At 37.9% G+C, this 17,220-nt stretch overlaps 1 protein-coding gene across 1 annotated transcript; it reads left to right on the plus strand.

The window, feature by feature from the left end:
- Positions 1-208: 208 nt before the first annotated feature.
- Positions 209-1,543, plus strand: rassf10b (Ras association domain family member 10b). Its single transcript, XM_067401503.1, has one exon. The coding sequence runs from the start codon at positions 209-211 to the stop codon at positions 1,541-1,543; it is 1,335 nt and encodes a 444-aa protein (XP_067257604.1).
- Positions 1,544-17,220: the final 15,677 nt, after the last annotated feature.

Here is a 17,220-nt window from a genome sequence, read left to right on the forward strand (position 1 = left end):
GACACACATGAGGACTGCCAAACCTGACAACTCTGGAGCATGAGGAACTCTTTAATTCGTGTCAACCGAATCAACAACATTATTTTTTTTAACAGTGTGGATTAACCCTTAACATTAAATACAATATTTATATTGCATAATATTTTTCACCTGAATAATTCCCTGCACCAGGAAACTTTTACTGGGACATTAACTATCAGTCTGAGAGATGGAGGCAGAGGAGAGTAAAATTTCAGTGTGGGTTTGTCGCGAGGAGAAGCTCGTGTCGGGCTTGTCGAAACGCACGACCTGCGCAGATGTGATCCGGGTTTTACTGGAGGAGCAGAACCTGGAGCCGCGCGTGTCTCTCTCGGGCTCTCCTCAGTCCTACTGCATCGTGGAGAAGTGGAGAGGGTTCGAAAGGATTTTACCGAACAAGACCAAGATTCTGCGACTGTGGAGCGCGTGGGGAGAGGAACAAGAAAACGTCCGGTTCGTGCTGGTGAAAAACGAGGCGTCTCTCCCGAGCAACGGGCCGCGGAGCGCAGAGGCGCGCGTCGTTCTCAGCAAGGAGAGCCCGTGCGTCTACAAGGGGACCGCAAGAGTCACCATGGCTCTGTCACAGGAGAAACAAAGACGGATAGTAAGGAAAGCGTTCAGAAAATTGGATAAAATCAACAAGAAAAGAGCTCAGGCTGCATCCAAGGACGCATCATGCATGGAGAAGATGGAGACCCTTGTGCACCTGGTCATTTCTCAAGACCACACCATCCGCCAGCAGATTCAGAGGATAAAAGAGCTCGACAGGGAAATCGACAGGTATGAGGCTAAAGTTCATTTTGATAGAATGAAGATGCACGGGATCAACTATGTCCAGGATACGTATTTAGTGGACGCCAACCCTGATAAAGTTGGCGAGGGAGACAAAACCAGCCCTGAAGAAGCTCTCGCCCAGTTTGAGGAATACGCTCGGAGATGCGAGGAGGTCATCAAACTGCAAGAAGAGCTGGCCGAGCAAGAGGCCCTCATGGAGAGCATCACCACTGAGATACAAGAGGAACTCAACCAGAGATGGATGAAAAGAAGGCACGAGGAACTCGCGAATAAAGACGCCGAAACCGCTTCTCAAGAAGAAAATGATGCAGGATCTTCAGCGGTGGACGACGGCGACTTGCTTTTGGAAGAGGAAAGGATCAGGACCCAACTCGACACCAGCTTGTACATCGGCCTGCGGCTGAACACCGACTTGGAGGCTATAAGGAACGATTTGGACTTGACCGAGGAGATATGGGGGGCAAAAGAGAAAGAACTAATGGATTTAATGGAGAAAGTGAACTCTTTGGATTTGGAGGAGGACAGTGCAGACAATGCGGAGCTGAAAGAGGAAAACACAATAGAAGCAGACAGATTGATGCCTCTCGAGGGGGACAGTAGTGTGTGGGTGGAGCAGGCAAGAGGGCTTTCAAAAACATGTGACGTGAACGATGACGACTCAGATACGGGACTCAGTTCAATGCACAGTCAGGACTCAGATATCACACCCGTCTGTGAGTCTTTAGTGTGAGAAGCATTCGTATTAAGCCTGGCTGGATCATTGAGATGAACAACACAACACTGGCACAGTTTTTACATTTTCAATCAGTGCTGGGAAAGTAAGAAAAGTACTTTCCTGCAAACCAAAATGATCATAACTATGCACTTATTGAGCATCCTTGGTCAGTTTTTATGTTGATGTCTGCAAGAATCAGTGTTAATTTCATCTAGACATGAATTGGTAACTTTGTGAAACACATGCAGGATTGAAATCTCTTTAAATGTGGTTGGATTTTTTTTTTTTTTTTCACTGTGAAGAATGGTTTATGAATTATGATTACCCTAGTGAAAAAATATACTAAATTTTATTTGAAATACATTTATTTTGTGCTAAGTATACTAAAAATCCATGTGTGCTTCATAAAAATGCCCTGCAATTGTACTTTTGTTATATTAAACTGGCATACTTAAAGTCTAACTAATTTTGTACTTAATGCACTTTAATTGTGCAAAACTAAACATATACTGAAGTATATTTGATTGTGATAAAGTGGAAATATTGCAAGTATATGTTAGGTACACTTTAAATATCTTGCATGATATTATACAGAGATCATGCAGTAGTGATATTAAAACACTTTTTAGGCATAATATTAAGAAACGTGCATTGTGCACTAAAGAAATACTCCAAATAAAGTTTAATCATAATTTTATATCAGTAAGTCTTAGGTGATATGTTAATGGATTTGAAGTATACTTAGTATGAAATAAATGTATTTGAAATAGTTTTTCTATAGGTTTTTTGTTTACTAGGGTAGTTATTTAAAGCTGAAGTGTGTGATATCTCTGCATCCTCTAATGTCATTTCCAAAATAGTTTTCAGATGGATTTGAATGTTGAATGTCTTGCCAGTGCAGAAGCATTGAATAAAATCTCCCTGTCATCTGTGCTGTCGTGACATTTTCATGCAGCTCCAGTCACATGGCATTTACAGCTCAGGTGATTGGCTCAAAAAACCTGCATGCGGAACCTATGAGCAAAGAAGGCAGAATTTGAATTACAGTATGTACTTCTGGGGGAGCGTGGCCAGCCGAACAACGTCCTTTGAGATGAATAGTAATACTGACAGATAACTTCTCCAAGTATTATAGACCTCCTTGAGAGAAAGTATTTTAATATAGAAAAAATTGCACACTTCAGCTTTAAGTTGCATCATGGCATTGCTTGAGCACAAGAGTTATGTTTGTGGGAAAACTGATTCAAGTGAGTGTAAGAGACATTTTTTTTTTCAGTATAGACACGAGCAAGTGGTGGACATCTGATGAGCTTAAAGATCCAGGAGATTGTTTGTATTTTAACAGAGATGTATTTAGAATTGTACAGATACAACATATGTGTAATATGAGAATCTATGATAAAATACTGAGAAATGCTTCATTTATTGATATTTTAAAACACATCATCATCACCAAAACAAACAAACATGTCCAGCTGATATTTGATTCCAAAATCAATAGAATAAGAAAGTGATGAACCTAAATAATAATGTTAATAATGTTGCTAAGACTTTTATTTCAAATAAACGCTGAACTTTCTATTCAACACTGATAATAAAGTAACATGTTACTTGAGGACCAAATAAGCATATTAGAATGATTTCTGAAGGAAAAATGTGCCAAATTAAATTATATTAAAAACAAAACTACTATAATGCAATAGTAGAATGTCTAAAAGGGACCATCTACATAAAGTGAAATAAAACATAATACATTTTTCAGTAATTCTCTAATATAAAGAGAAATGTACTTAAATGCAATAATAATAATAATAATGGTCCTATAAATAAGCTACATGTTCATAATGAAATACATTTTTTTATTTAGATTTTGGGGTGATATTCCTCACCAGAGGATTTACAATGCAAATGATGAAATGTATGACATTTCCAGCTCTTGCAGTGTTGTAGAGTGTAAATAATGCCCATCATTTGTCTGTGTTCAGTGGGGAACGTCAGATCTGTGTTTCATGAGCTTTACGGCGGATATGAGGTGTTACAGAACAATTACAGCTGCATTAAACTGAACAACACTGTTCCTGATGTTTGACAGATGGGGAATGTTGCAGCACACACAGATGTTTCTCTGCTTGTATAATTGCAGAACTATAAATATTGTTCAGACTAAAAGGTAAAAAAAGGTAACTTGCGCGGAAAAGTAATTACATGTGTTGTGTGAACTGGGTAGACGAGTTGCTGGTGGCGTAAAGCGTTACGCAATCCTCCTTTCCCGGAGGAATGGCAGGCAGGGGGAGGTACAAATTTGACACAGGTTTTCACAGAGTGCCAGGCATTGTAAAAGCAGGACATTTACATAACCCACCTAGATAACCTCCTCTCATGTGCTCACACCTGACGAAAGACCCCAGAAACAGACCTCAGGCTCTTATCACTGAACTCAGAGATATCACTGGTGCTGTACGTATCATGCACAATTCTGTGCTTGATATCTGTCAAGATGGTGAAAGTGGTTTCATCAAGTACAACATCATTGTTGATCCTGCATGGAGCAACATTCCAATAAGATTTGAGTGACAAGTTTAGGCTTAAAACCAGGGTTAGATGCTTCTACATCAGTGTTATTCACCTCTCATTTCCCTCTGATTGTAGGGTTAGGGATATAGGGTTAGGACTACATTTTTGGACAGGAATGTTGTTCCAGGATCAACAAAATATGTTGATCCAGAAACTTGTCTTACTTGGCAAAATCACGATGACCCTATGAAGATATGGATCCTAATAGAAAGAACGAAATCTACCAAAACACTAAAGTGTTAGGGTTAGGTGAATAACATTTCAATAACATGTTGCAAATTCAGGAATAAAATCCTGGTAAAAATTGTTTCATATATAAAAACAGTCTATTTCGCAAACATGTTATGTATTTACTTGATCTAACTTTGTTTTGTTTATGAACGCTGTTGAAATGATTGATAGTCCTGTTCAAAAGTCAGTTCGGTTTTGTTTTTGGAAAGAATTACTTGTATTAATCAAGAATGCAAAATGCTGTTCTCTTGAATTCTATTCATCAAAAAAGTGTGAAAAAAATGAGAAAAAAAATCTACTAAAAAACTAAAGTGTTGGTTGAAATAACATTTTGCAATTCAGGAATAAAATCGAATAGAACTATCATAAATAGTGCTTCTTACACTCTAAAAAATGCTGAGCAACCCAAGTTGGGTTGAAAATGGACAAACCTAATAATATAAATGTTTGCCTAACCTGCTGGGTAGTTTTATTCAACTCAACTATTGTTTAAAAATTGCTGTATTGCTGCTTATAATGAACCCAAAATATGTTGGAAATTAACATTTATTAAATGAACAGTTTAATGGATAATAATTAAACAATAAACATGAATTAAATTGCATTTTAATAAATGTTCACCAGCATATTTTGGGTTCATTTTAAGCCAGCCTTATAGTAATTTTTAAACAATAGTTGGGTTAAATAAAACTACCCAGCAAATGTTTGGGCAAACATTTAACCCAACCGCTGGGTTAAAACAACCCAGTCGCTGGGTTTGTCCATTTTCAACCCAACTTGGGTTGTTTTTATACCAGCATTTTTAGAGTGTTTGCTCAATCACTCAGAAAAGCTCTATATTTCAGGCTGGTTCAGCTACTGTAAATCATCTTGTGTAGAGTAAACAAACAAACAAACAGATGCTTCCATTCTGATAGCGGCCATATTGAGCGTTATAATGCCTTCATCAAAAAGCGACTGGATATTTGAGCAGGACTGGGCAGGACTATTGCTGCCATGTTGAGAATTATGATTTCTTCCATCTTCCATATATGTACAAGTGGACTGTTTCAGCCTCATACAGTCGCACTTGTTACAGCACATTAAATGGATCAAACAAAAGACATTTATAATGTTGCTAAAGATTTCTATTTTAAACTTTTGAACTTTCTATTCATCAAAGAATCCTGAAAAAGGAATCACGGTTTCCATGCTGCTTGATTCCATGTCCAAAAATGGTCTCACAAAAATTCTCATAAAAGTTAAGGGTATGTTTAACACATCAACAATGTACTAAAACTGGAAAGGTTTTCAATTTTTTCCTGCGTTTTTCACATACAGCCTATAGACTGAACACATAAAAAGCATCACATGGCGTCACCGTTATCGCAAATTTGTGTTTTTGTATTTTACGCCGAGACGATAACCGTATCGTTTTAAAAACTTGCACTTTGAAATCTGTTTTCAAAAGTTTGCATTTTCAGCCCCCCAAAACACTGTTGTCATGTAAATGAACAGCCAAAACTCATAAAGCGTTTTTCGTTTTTAGTTTAAAATGGTGTTGTGTAAACGGCCCCTTATACCGATCCATCCATCGCCACCAATCAAACTATCAGTTCAGGTATCTGTAGCATTTATGGCTCAAACAGAGGATGGTACACACTGGTTAATTCCTCATTAATGTCTGCAGGGAATTATTGGCAGTACGAGTATCCTCTGTACACTTTCACACAATAAAGTCAAGTGCTGTTAAACTGCAGCAGGGAGGAGTGCAGTAAAAGATAAAACCATCAAGCCCTCATATCACAGAGGAGCTGCACACAGGTCCCATCTGGACAGATACCTTTGTATTTGTTGAGTACAATTTGCGAAACACTGAAATGTGGACAAATTGTTGAGTCGTCCCGTGGTGCGTGAGGGTAGAGACGTGTAATGCGTTGTGTACAAACACCTGCGTGCCAACAGACGCTTAAGCACACACTGTTCAACCAGTTCTGTGTTCCAACAGTTTTAAAGTGCCAGTGTTTTCTCCATAAAACATAAGAGAGCACATTCGCTCACTGCGATACGCTGGAGGCCTTTGTGCTTCACGTTTATGCAATACGATTAGGATGTAGTAAATGTGCTCGGTGATTTAACTGTTCAGCGAACAGTTCTTATTTTTTTCTTAGTGTGAAGAACATTTTATAAGTCTAAAGAACCTTTTTTCCACTATGAGGAAACTTTTGTGGATTGGAAAGTTTCTATGGATGTTTAAATTTTTTTTTAAGAGGGAGAAGTTCAAAGGCTTTTTGCAGTCAGAATGTTTAAGATGTTCCTATATAAATATTGACTTTCAAAAGGAAATATTCACTGGAGCAAATAGTGACTATAGTGCCAGATTCCCATGGTATGCATTTCCATTTCAAAACACTTTATTTACTTCATTGCAGTTAACATAATGACATAAGAGTTTGTGCCAGCTGAATATTCATCATTGAAAAGTATTGCTGATCAATTGTGCAATATTATGTGTAATATTGTACAAAAACAAATCATATTCAAACAGATTTTATGGAAACATACCCTTACATAAGAAACAGTTTTCTGAAAGGTTTGTTTGTTTTTGCTTTTTAAATCCTTTGATGAATCATAGGCGTTAAATCAGTTTTTGTGGAAATTAGTAAAAGGTTGTGCTCTTTTCACCTTTAAGTGGTCTTGACTTCAGAGGACACTAGAGTATTTACACATCTTAAATAAGGGGTGCAAGATTTAAAGATTGGTTCTGTGAGAATGAGTGAAATGAAGTGGAAAGGAATGTAACCTTTTTGGTGGGCTGAGTGAGATAGCCTGAACCTCAACTTCATCACATTCACACCCTCAAACTGCTGACTTCTGGGACCTGTAAGAAAGAAAATCACAAATGTACTGTTTTCATTCATTCATTCATTCATTCATTCATTCATTCATTCATTCATGCAATTAATTTAGGCCCTGACCAATCAACATCTAACCCCAGGTTACTCCAGGGGGATTGTCCCTGTGATAAGTGTATAATGGCCCTGTCCCAAATGCCACATTTCATATGCACTCAAAGTCTTGAGGACTTAAAATGGCCACCACGTGAGCTAGGGGTTGCACAGACTAGTTGACTTTAATGCTCTGCCATGACGCTTTAAAGGGTTAGTTCACCCAAAAATGAAAATTCTGTCATTAATTACTCACCCTCATGTCGTTCTACATCCGTAAGACCTTCGTCCATCTTTGAAACACAAATTAAGATATAACAACTGTATTCAACAAAGTCAGCATTCTGACATAGAACCCGGAAGTGCTGCACTGTGTTTACAACATAAACAGCGTAGGAGACTGAAACGGAAGAGAAGAAATTGTTGAATAAAGTCATTATTTTTGCTTGTTTTTTTGTTTTGTTTTTTGTGCACAAAAAGTATTGAACCTTTCTGGACCTTGAAAGTGGTGATAACGTTGCAGTCCATAAGAGGTCAGAAAGCTCTTGGATTTCATCCAAACTATATTCATTTGTGTTACGAAGATGAACGAAGGTCTTATGGGTTTGGAATGACATGAGGGTGAGTAATTAATGACAGAAATTTCATTTTGGGCTGAACTAACCTGTTAAGCTTGACGTAGACTTGTCGCTGGTCATGGCCTATAGAGGGCGCAACAGGATAAGAAATCTTTGAAGTCCACTTTTTTACGCTCTGTTTCCAAACAGTTAAAATGACATATAAATGCATACTCAAAGAGTGTTCCACAAAATAACTGTAATTATATCATCTGGATGCTCAAAATCTATCGGGTGTATGCACGTTTTAAACAGCTTATTGTACACAAAAGTTAATCACCGTTCTAAACTAATGCGCTACTACATTGTAACACACACACACACATACAGACAGTAGCGTGTACATCACGTGCAGATTGCGCGCACACAGAAACATTTAGTAGTGCAGAAATGATCAATAAAAAAGAACTGAAAAGTTCTAGCATACAGTATATTTCTTAGTAACTAAAACCCACAGCTTCACTAGCCTATCAGTAGAGAGATACTGCCAGGTAGAATTAATTCACAATCACACTGTCACTAATGCATTCATATGCATACTATATCTGTATCAGATTTAAAACGAGCAGAAATCTATGAGAAATATAACAACCCAAACTAATAAAAATGTTACATAAAAGCTGTTATGTAGGACAATAGCCTCGTGGGCAGCGCTGTCATATGCCATAGCTGTGCACAAGGCGACCCGTGCTGGAGTCTCAACTCGAGGTTCAGGCTTATTTCTTATCAGTGACGAGTCAACGTCAACTCGACTTTCATCACATAAATGTCGACTTTAAAAAATCGTTCAACCCCTGGCATGTGCATGATCGTGAAGTCCACAAAGCCGTATAGGTTGTCACATTTGTCATTTTAAGTTTCAGATAAGTGCTCATGAGCACCTCCTTTGCAGCGGCGTTATTTCACAAAAGTGCGGACTGGGGTGCCATTTGGGACAGGGCCTTAGGTTTTAGAAGGGTGCTCGTGAGCGACCCCTTTGTGGCCGATATCTATGCTCACTTCTGCCGAGCTCGAACACTTTTATTTTATTACACAGTTATTTGTTAAATTGGCATATGTGAACACTGTCGCTCAGTTAGCCAGCATTCCTGCTTGTGGATTGTTATTAATGGTGAGCAGTGAGGGGGAGATTTGCATTCAAATGAAATTTCATGGGTCAGGCTATAAAGGTGCTTCAGGGGAAGACAGCAGGTCAAGCTGTCATTCATTGTGCCTTGTGGCCTTCTCTCTGCAGGGCAGCTGTAGCCGGAGTGTGTGTGTGTGTGTGTGTGTGTGTGTGTGTAGGGAGGGTATTTGAGGTGGGCTGGATTGTATGGATGAGGTAGAGGAAGTGGAGCGGAAGAGGAGAGTGGGAGCCAGCTGTGGTCACTAAACAGGATGGGTTACACGCAAACACACACACACACAATGTGGGCAAGCTACATACCTGGTTCCACTCGGTGAGATCTCTATGCACACATTAGGTAAACAAATCATAATGGATGATTATGAATGTTGAGATACAGATGGTATGCTGCTCAAATGAAACCGCCAGACTCTTATTTGCCTGCTCAATGAGGCAGAGATAAGACTGTTTGCAATTAGTTTCCACTCTCGTAGTGCACCATGCTGTATCTCCACTGATGCTGAGCTAAACGACAAGCTCTGTCTTGCCAGGAAATAAGAACACCATGACAAAGCAGAAATGGGATTCTTATTTATCAATACTCATCTCCTTGAGATTAATTAATGTGGCTGTGCTTTATCATCTCAGAAAATATTACTCTAGCCTGCAGCACACTCATTAGAGGTGTTTGCTGAGGCAAACGTCACTGTTACTATCTTTCATTCTGTACATGTGGTTAGAAAACACTTCTTAAACTTAATAGTAAACAAGCTCGCGCTTGCCTTAAACAGTGCACAAACAAAATTTACACAGCTAATATAACCCTCAAAATGGATCTTTACAAAGTGTTCATCATGCATACTGCATGCATGCATCGGATCATGTGAGTATAGTATTTATTTGGATGTTTACATTTGATTCTGAATGAGTTTGAGGCTATGCTAATGGCTAATGCTACACTGTTGGAGAGATTTATAAAGAATGAAGTTGTGTTCATGCATTATACAGACTGCAAGTGTTTAATAATGAAAATAGCGACGACTCTTGTCTCCGTGAATACAGTAAGAAATGATGGTAACTTTAACCACATTTAACAGTACATTAGCAACATGCTATTGAAACATTTAGAAAGACAATTTATAAATATCACTAAAAATATCATGATATCATGGATCATGTCAGTTATTATTGCTCCATCTGCCATTTTTCGCTATTGTTCTTGCTTGCTTACCTAGTCTGATGATCCAGCTGTGCACAGATCCAGATGTTAATACTGGCTGCCCTTGTGTAATGCCTCGATCATGGGCTGGCATATGCAAATATTGGGGGCGTACATATTAATGATCCCGACTGTTACGTAACAGTCAGTGTTATGTTGAGATTCGCCTGTTCTTTGGAGGTCTTTTAAACAAATGAGATTTATATAAGAAGGAGACTCACTGTATGTTGAATTTAATTCTAGGGCACCTTTAATAGAATGTTTGTTTAAAGTTATCTGGTCTTTAATAAAGTTTCAAAACTTAAGCACAAAAACGTTATTTCTACATTGTTCATAGAATGTTGGACGTTCATCTTCACTGTAACTATTTATTAATAAAAAAATCAACTTAAAAGTCTTGTACAGCTATTTTTGATTATACTTGAAAATTGAAGGCAACTTTTTTTTTTTTTTTTTAAACTGTAATACTTACTACCTATTTTAGAATGTTCAGAGAATATTCAAAAGTAATGTTCCCACATGATGTTCGCAAAATTATAAAATGGAACATTCCCTTTGTTTTATCGGTGAAGTTCACATAACCAAGAAAACACATTTTTAAAGTTTTTTTTTTATATATATGTATATATATTTTGAGCATTCAATAAAACCTGAGCCATTTCCAGTTTATCATCATTTGACGTGAACCAGCAAAGTTTTGAGTAACTAATTAACTCATTACTTTTAAATTTACAACTAAATATTTGAGTTACTTTTTTCAAAAAAAGTTACTCAAGTTGTTGAGAGAAATCGTGAGTGAGGTGCAGAGGAACTGGGTGCTTCTCAGTCGGAAGGCTGCATATCTCGTCTTCCACGTCATCAAGTGCCATCAAAGACCATCTCAATCTGAAGGATCCTCGGAAGGCAGCCTTTGCACACATTCTAATTCGCAAAAAAGAACTGATGGAAAATGAGTCAGCAAAGAGCTTAATAATAAAGTTCATCATAAAATGTAAGAAAAATGTTTTCAGAGATGAAGGCTTACGTTACCTTTTGTTTTGGTGTATATTAATCACTAAACTGCCAATAATGTAATCCATTGGGAGACCACAGACCATCTCATTATAGCATTTAATGCTGAGGAGGACTCTAGCTTATAAAGTACTGGACTAAGAAGAACACAGCCTCGGTATTGGATGCAATCTTCCATTTGAGAAGTGCTCATTGTGTGGGATGTGTAAACATGATGGTTATTGTAGTTCTAGACTAAATGTGAGCATGCAAATACTGATTCAGTATTCCTCAAAATGAATAAAAACAGTGAAATGCAAACTGAATATTAAAAAAGAAATATTACGCAAACCTGCAATAATTAAATATGTTAAATACACAAATGTACTTTATGTATTTAATCTCACTTTATTAGTGGTTGAAGCGTAAAGCACTGAAACCCTATTGTAATTGTAAGGATTTTTATTGTTATTCTTCTGCCATAAAATAGGGGGCACTACAGTGATCAAAAACGTAAAAGTGTTCATAACTCCTAGACCATTTGTCCCAGACTCAAGTGCCTTATATCATTGGATTCCTTTGCTTTCCCGCCATTTTGAAAGCGAACTAGTCCTAGGTTTTTTCGCCTGATCTGAACAAAACCAGTGCAGAAAGATTCTCTGGAGTCTGAAAATCAATTATTGTCAAAAAACAAAAAAAAAAGTTGGAATTTCGATTCACGGTCACTAAGGGGCGTGAAAATATTTGATGTGGGCGGTGCCACTTCTACTAAAATGGCTATAACTCTCGAACGGAATGAAATATTTTCACCAAACTTGGTACACATGTGTATGGGCTCAATCTTTGGTCACAGTAAAAAAAAAATCGCCATGATTGGACACTTGGTGGTACTATAATATGAAAAAAACTAGAAAACAACTATGACTACTCAACTATTACTCTGATTGACCTAAAAATTTGAATGCAGTGTTATGGTCCAAGTTGCCATGAATGTTTTTTGAGGACACTGGCGTATCTTGAAAAACATGGCTGCCATCGGCCAGTGAATTTTGAGCAACTATTAGAGGTCTGTAAGAATTTTGTAAGAAATCAGCCACTAGGTGGCGCTAAAGAGTTTTACGCAAAAATGACTTTAGTTAAACATCACATTTGTGTTTGTTTTTATTGCTGAAGTAAGAGGGTTGCACTTTCTTCTCCTGCGTCTTATTCTTCTGCGATCCAGAGCAGTTCCTGGAAAGGTTTGAGCTGCGCCCTCTACTGTACAGGTGGAAATTTATTCTTTTTTTTATTATTAAGAAACAAACAAGCAAGCCCAGCCCAGATGAGAAACGTAACACGAATGTAACGTAACACATTACTTATCATAAAAAGTAAATAAGTTATCCAATTGTTACTTTTTTAGGTGGTAATGCAATGTTGTAACACATTACTTTAAAAGTTACTTTCCCCAACACTGCTGGTGACTAGCAAAAACACCCGAGCACCTTAGCATCATGGTGGTGAATTTTACACAGGCAAGCACCATTCAAAATTTATATCAGAAAATGTACAAACCTAGGTTAATAATTGATGTTTTGTTTGCTTCTTTTTACTTTCACATATTTTGATGGCATTTTCACGGTCTTCTTGGCCTGTTCTGAACAGAGATATGTATGCACACTGTGTTCTGCTAATGTGTCTCGGCAGCTAATTTAGTCACCCCTAGCTGAAAGCCACTAAGCCACCTTAAATTAATTTAGAACAAAGCCTAAAGTACAACCAAGCATGTCAGTCATGCCTCAATGAACCTAACGTTAACATAAGTACTTCTTAGTTCCCATTAGGCATCTGCTTACTTCCTGTGGGATGGGTCTCTAATGAAGTTAGTGGTCTTCATCTTCAGAAATGCTCTTAGATGTCCAGACACTCATTGTTAATTTTAGTCTTCTGCAAATGTCCATGTTGGGTTCTACTTTTATGATCAGACAACTTGTATGTGTGCATATACGTAATGTTTACCGATCCAAATGCAATGAAACATTCATTAGCCTTGTTAGTTTCCTGTGTTGGAAAACTTGAGTGAAACTGTAGTACTTATCTCTGTCACTGAGCACAATGGTAGTAAACCGTGAATCATGTTTATTTAATGTGTACCTGTCTCTGCATGACTACATGTCATGTGTAAAGCCATGGGTTTATGTAATATGTCTAAGATCTCCAGAGACATCTAATTTTCAGCTTTCGCTTTAAACAGCAGAGCCTGATGTTACTCGTCACATGGGGAGGTTGTCACAAGGACTAAATCTCAATAACAAGACGCAAGACATTATACAGGTTTTGCATATACAATATATAATTGTATATTAATTAAAGATTATTAAAGATATACCCTTTTACAGTTTTGATTTTGTATTTGGCATCTAGAATAGGTTTCCATGCTTGAATGTTCAAAAAACACATTATTTTTCACATATTTTACATTGTTGCAGCTCCGGATTCATCACTCTGGTATGGAGACGGGTTTGTTGAGGATCTGTGCAACTGGCTGTCGTGTCGATGAAGCCTTCACAGGGGATGGTCTAGTTGACACAATCTCTACTGATACTTCAGGGATGTGCTGTGCTCTTGTTTGGCTGCAGGTCCTCCATCAGATCTGGATACGGCCCGAATCCGGCTGATCACGGTAAACCTCTGGATAAACAGAGAGACTAATATTAGCATAGATGCCATTCTTCTTATGATGTGACAAGTACATTGAGTGTTTCTGGTTCCAGCTAACCTAATTCATACAGCCTAACAATTATTTAACTGATTTGAAAATATAAATTGATAATGTGTTATGCCAGGTTAAAGAGATGTGTTTTTAGTCTAGATATAAACTTACAGAGTGTGTCTGCTTCCCAAACAATGCTAGGAAGACTAAAGTTTTGGTGCTAAATAGGAAAAGGATATACCACCTGCGATTGAATTTAATATTCTAGGTATTATCAACTAGCCAGAAGTTTGAGATCGCAATAGACGTGAAGGACTATAATGCGTTAAGAGCTCGTTCAAAAGCTGGGGAGCTAAACCATTTAGTGCTTTGTAAGTAATTAACATTTAACAATGTTTAATAGGGAGCCAATGCTGTGTTGACAGAACTGGGTTAATATGGTTGTACTTCCTGGTTCTAGTAAGAACTCTAGCTGCTGCATTTTGGACCAGCTGGAGATTGTTTATTAGGCGAGCAGGGCAACCACCCAGTAGAGCGTTACAGTAATCTGGCCTTGAGGTCATGAATGCATGAACTAACCGTTCCACATTTGTCATTGAGTGCATGTTGTAGTTTAGATTTATATTTTAAGGTGGATGAATGAGGTTTTGCAGATGCTTGAAATGAGGCTTTCAAATGAAAGACTGGTATCAAAGAGCACACCCAGGTTCCTAACTGACAACGAAGACTTAAAGGAACACTCCACTTTTTTTGAAAATAGGCTCATTTTCCAACTCCCCTAGAGTTAAACAGTTGAGTTTTACCGTTTTCGAATCCATTCATCCGATCTCCGGTTCTGGCGGTACCACTTTTAGCATAGCTTAGCATAGTTCATTGAATCTGATTAGACCGTTAGCATCGCGCTTAAAAATGACCAAAGAGTTTTGATATTTTTCCTATTTAAAACTTGACTCTTCTGTAGTTAAATCGTGTACTAAGACCGACGGAAAATAAAAAGTTCAGATTTTCTAGGCTGATATGGCTAGGAACTATACTCTCATTCAGGCGTAATAATCAAGGAACTTTGCTGCCGTTCCATGGCTGCAGCAGTGCAATGATATTACGCAGCGCCTGTGAGCCCCTGCTTGCACAGGGAACGTGCCTTGCAACCATGGAGACGTTTGTGAGAGACGTTGCGTAATATCATTGCACTGCTGCAGCCATGATACGGCAGCAAAGTTCCTTGATTATTACGCAGAGTATAGTTCCTAGCCATATCAGCCTAGAAAATCGCAACTTTTCATTTTCTGTCGGTCTTAGTACACGATTTAACTACAGAAGAGTCAAGTTTTAAATAGGAAAAATATCAAAACTCTTTGGTCATTTTTAAGCGCGATGCTAACGGTCTAATCAGATTCAATGAACTATGCTAAGCTATGCTAAAAGTGGTACAGCCAGAACCGGAGATCGGCTGAATGGATTCGAAAATGGTAAAACTAAACTGTTTAGCTCTAGGGGAGTTGGAAAATGAGCCATTAAGTGTTAGACAGTATTCTCAGTTGTTACGTGCAGAGGTTTTTGGTTTAAAAATTAGAATCTCTGTTCTTTCAGAACTTAGTTGTAGGAAATTACTAGTCATCCAATTTTCTATACTATCAGCTATGCATTCCATTAAATTTGTGAATTGGTATGTTTAGTCGGGACACGAAGAAAAATAGAACTGATTTTCATCAGCATAACAGTGAAAACGAATGCCATACTTTCTAATGATATCTCCCAAGGGTAGCATGTACAGAGTGAAAAGCAACAGTCCTAGTACTGAGCCTTGCAGTACTCCACACTGAACTTGTGATCTCTTTATTTACTGCTACAAACTGATGATTCACGGTCAGATTTGAACCATACCAGTGCAATTCCACTAATGCCAACATAATTTGCCAACACAACTCAACCAGGCCATGCCCCTTTATTTTGCGTGTGCCTTGGGCGGGACTTATTTAACTGAGGAATATTGTGATGTGAAAACTCAAGACTACAATCGAGGCGTTTCAGAGAGTTCAGAAACTGTGTGTATTTATATAGAGTATAACTCTCTTTGGAGTGACTTTATAACTTTGCAGACCTTTTCATGATCAAACAGCAACATTACACACTAAAGAAAGTTGTGTGTGTTAAATGTACTGTATCTTTTTTCCCCCTGAGCCTTGCACAGAGAATATTACCTGTGTTCTTGTTGACATATCACTTTATTTGAACAAGTTGCTATATGAGCTACATGGGTCTGAATTAGTTCAGTTTAAAGCTGTGCTGAGTGTGTTTTCATAACACTATAATTCATTTAAAGCTTTCTTCAGGCTGTATGGATGGAATGTCCATGTATGTCACTTGAAGCATTCTTCTGTGAATACGATATACAGAAGTGACTAGGAATGGGAATTCTGGCAGTGCTTCAGAGATGTAGCAGTCAGAGATATGATGGCTAAATGGATTCCCTCTTTTAAAACATGGGATTCAGTTTCAAACCTGGGAGCAAGTGTGGCCACATCTCTCTTCCAACACCCCCACACACACTCCTTCTTTGAATCTCCTTTCTTGATTGATGTTTCTAAAGGCAACCAGGGCATAAAAACTAATAAATGTGCCAGCCAGACTGGATAAGCAGAGATGATATCTGGGATTAAACATAAACTTTTTGTATGGAATCAGGTCAGGGAGTTCATAGAGATTTAAAGAGGAAAATTTCTTTAAATGGAGTTGCTATATTTGCTGCAGATGATGGTCTTGTAGCACCTCTATTCAATCATACTAAAGCACAAAATAGTGGACTGTTGTCCATATGCAGTGTCCAGTTACATTACTGACTATTAGGTAAAATTAAAGTGCATTCACTTGCGCTGTTAATTATATTTATCTGGTTTAAAATCCTAAAACTCCACAGAGATTTTCCACCATGTCACTGATTCCTAGATTAAAACAGACAATTTTTACTGTTGTACCTTTAAGACTTATGTATTCACCCTGTGTTATGATTGGCTAAGGTATTTGTTGTGACAGTTGTGACATTCACAGAACAATGGACCTGTAGGGCTGAGGTGAATGGGATTTCACCAAGTACATGTTCCTGGATCAACATTCCAATCAACCAATCAGATTTGTGGGACAAGTTTACAGTTTATGCCAAGTTTAGTCTTGCAACCCGGGTTAGCTGCTTCTACATCAGTGTTATTCACCTCTCATTTCCCCCTGAATAGGTAAAGTTAGGTTAAGGGATAGGGTTAGGGCTAAATTGTAGGACATAAATGTTGTTCCAGGATCAACAAAATATGTTAATCCAGGAACATGCCTTGGCAAAATCTCA

Source organism: Chanodichthys erythropterus, chromosome 11 (genome assembly GCF_024489055.1).
Source record: "Chanodichthys erythropterus isolate Z2021 chromosome 11, ASM2448905v1, whole genome shotgun sequence".
In the NCBI taxonomy this organism is placed as follows: domain Eukaryota; kingdom Metazoa; phylum Chordata; class Actinopteri; order Cypriniformes; family Xenocyprididae; genus Chanodichthys; species Chanodichthys erythropterus.

Excerpts from the sequence above, each read along its gene's own strand:
- rassf10b (XM_067401503.1), top strand. The coding sequence starts at position 209 with ATGGAGGCAGAGGAGAGTAAAATTTCAGTGTGGGTTTGTCGCGAGGAG.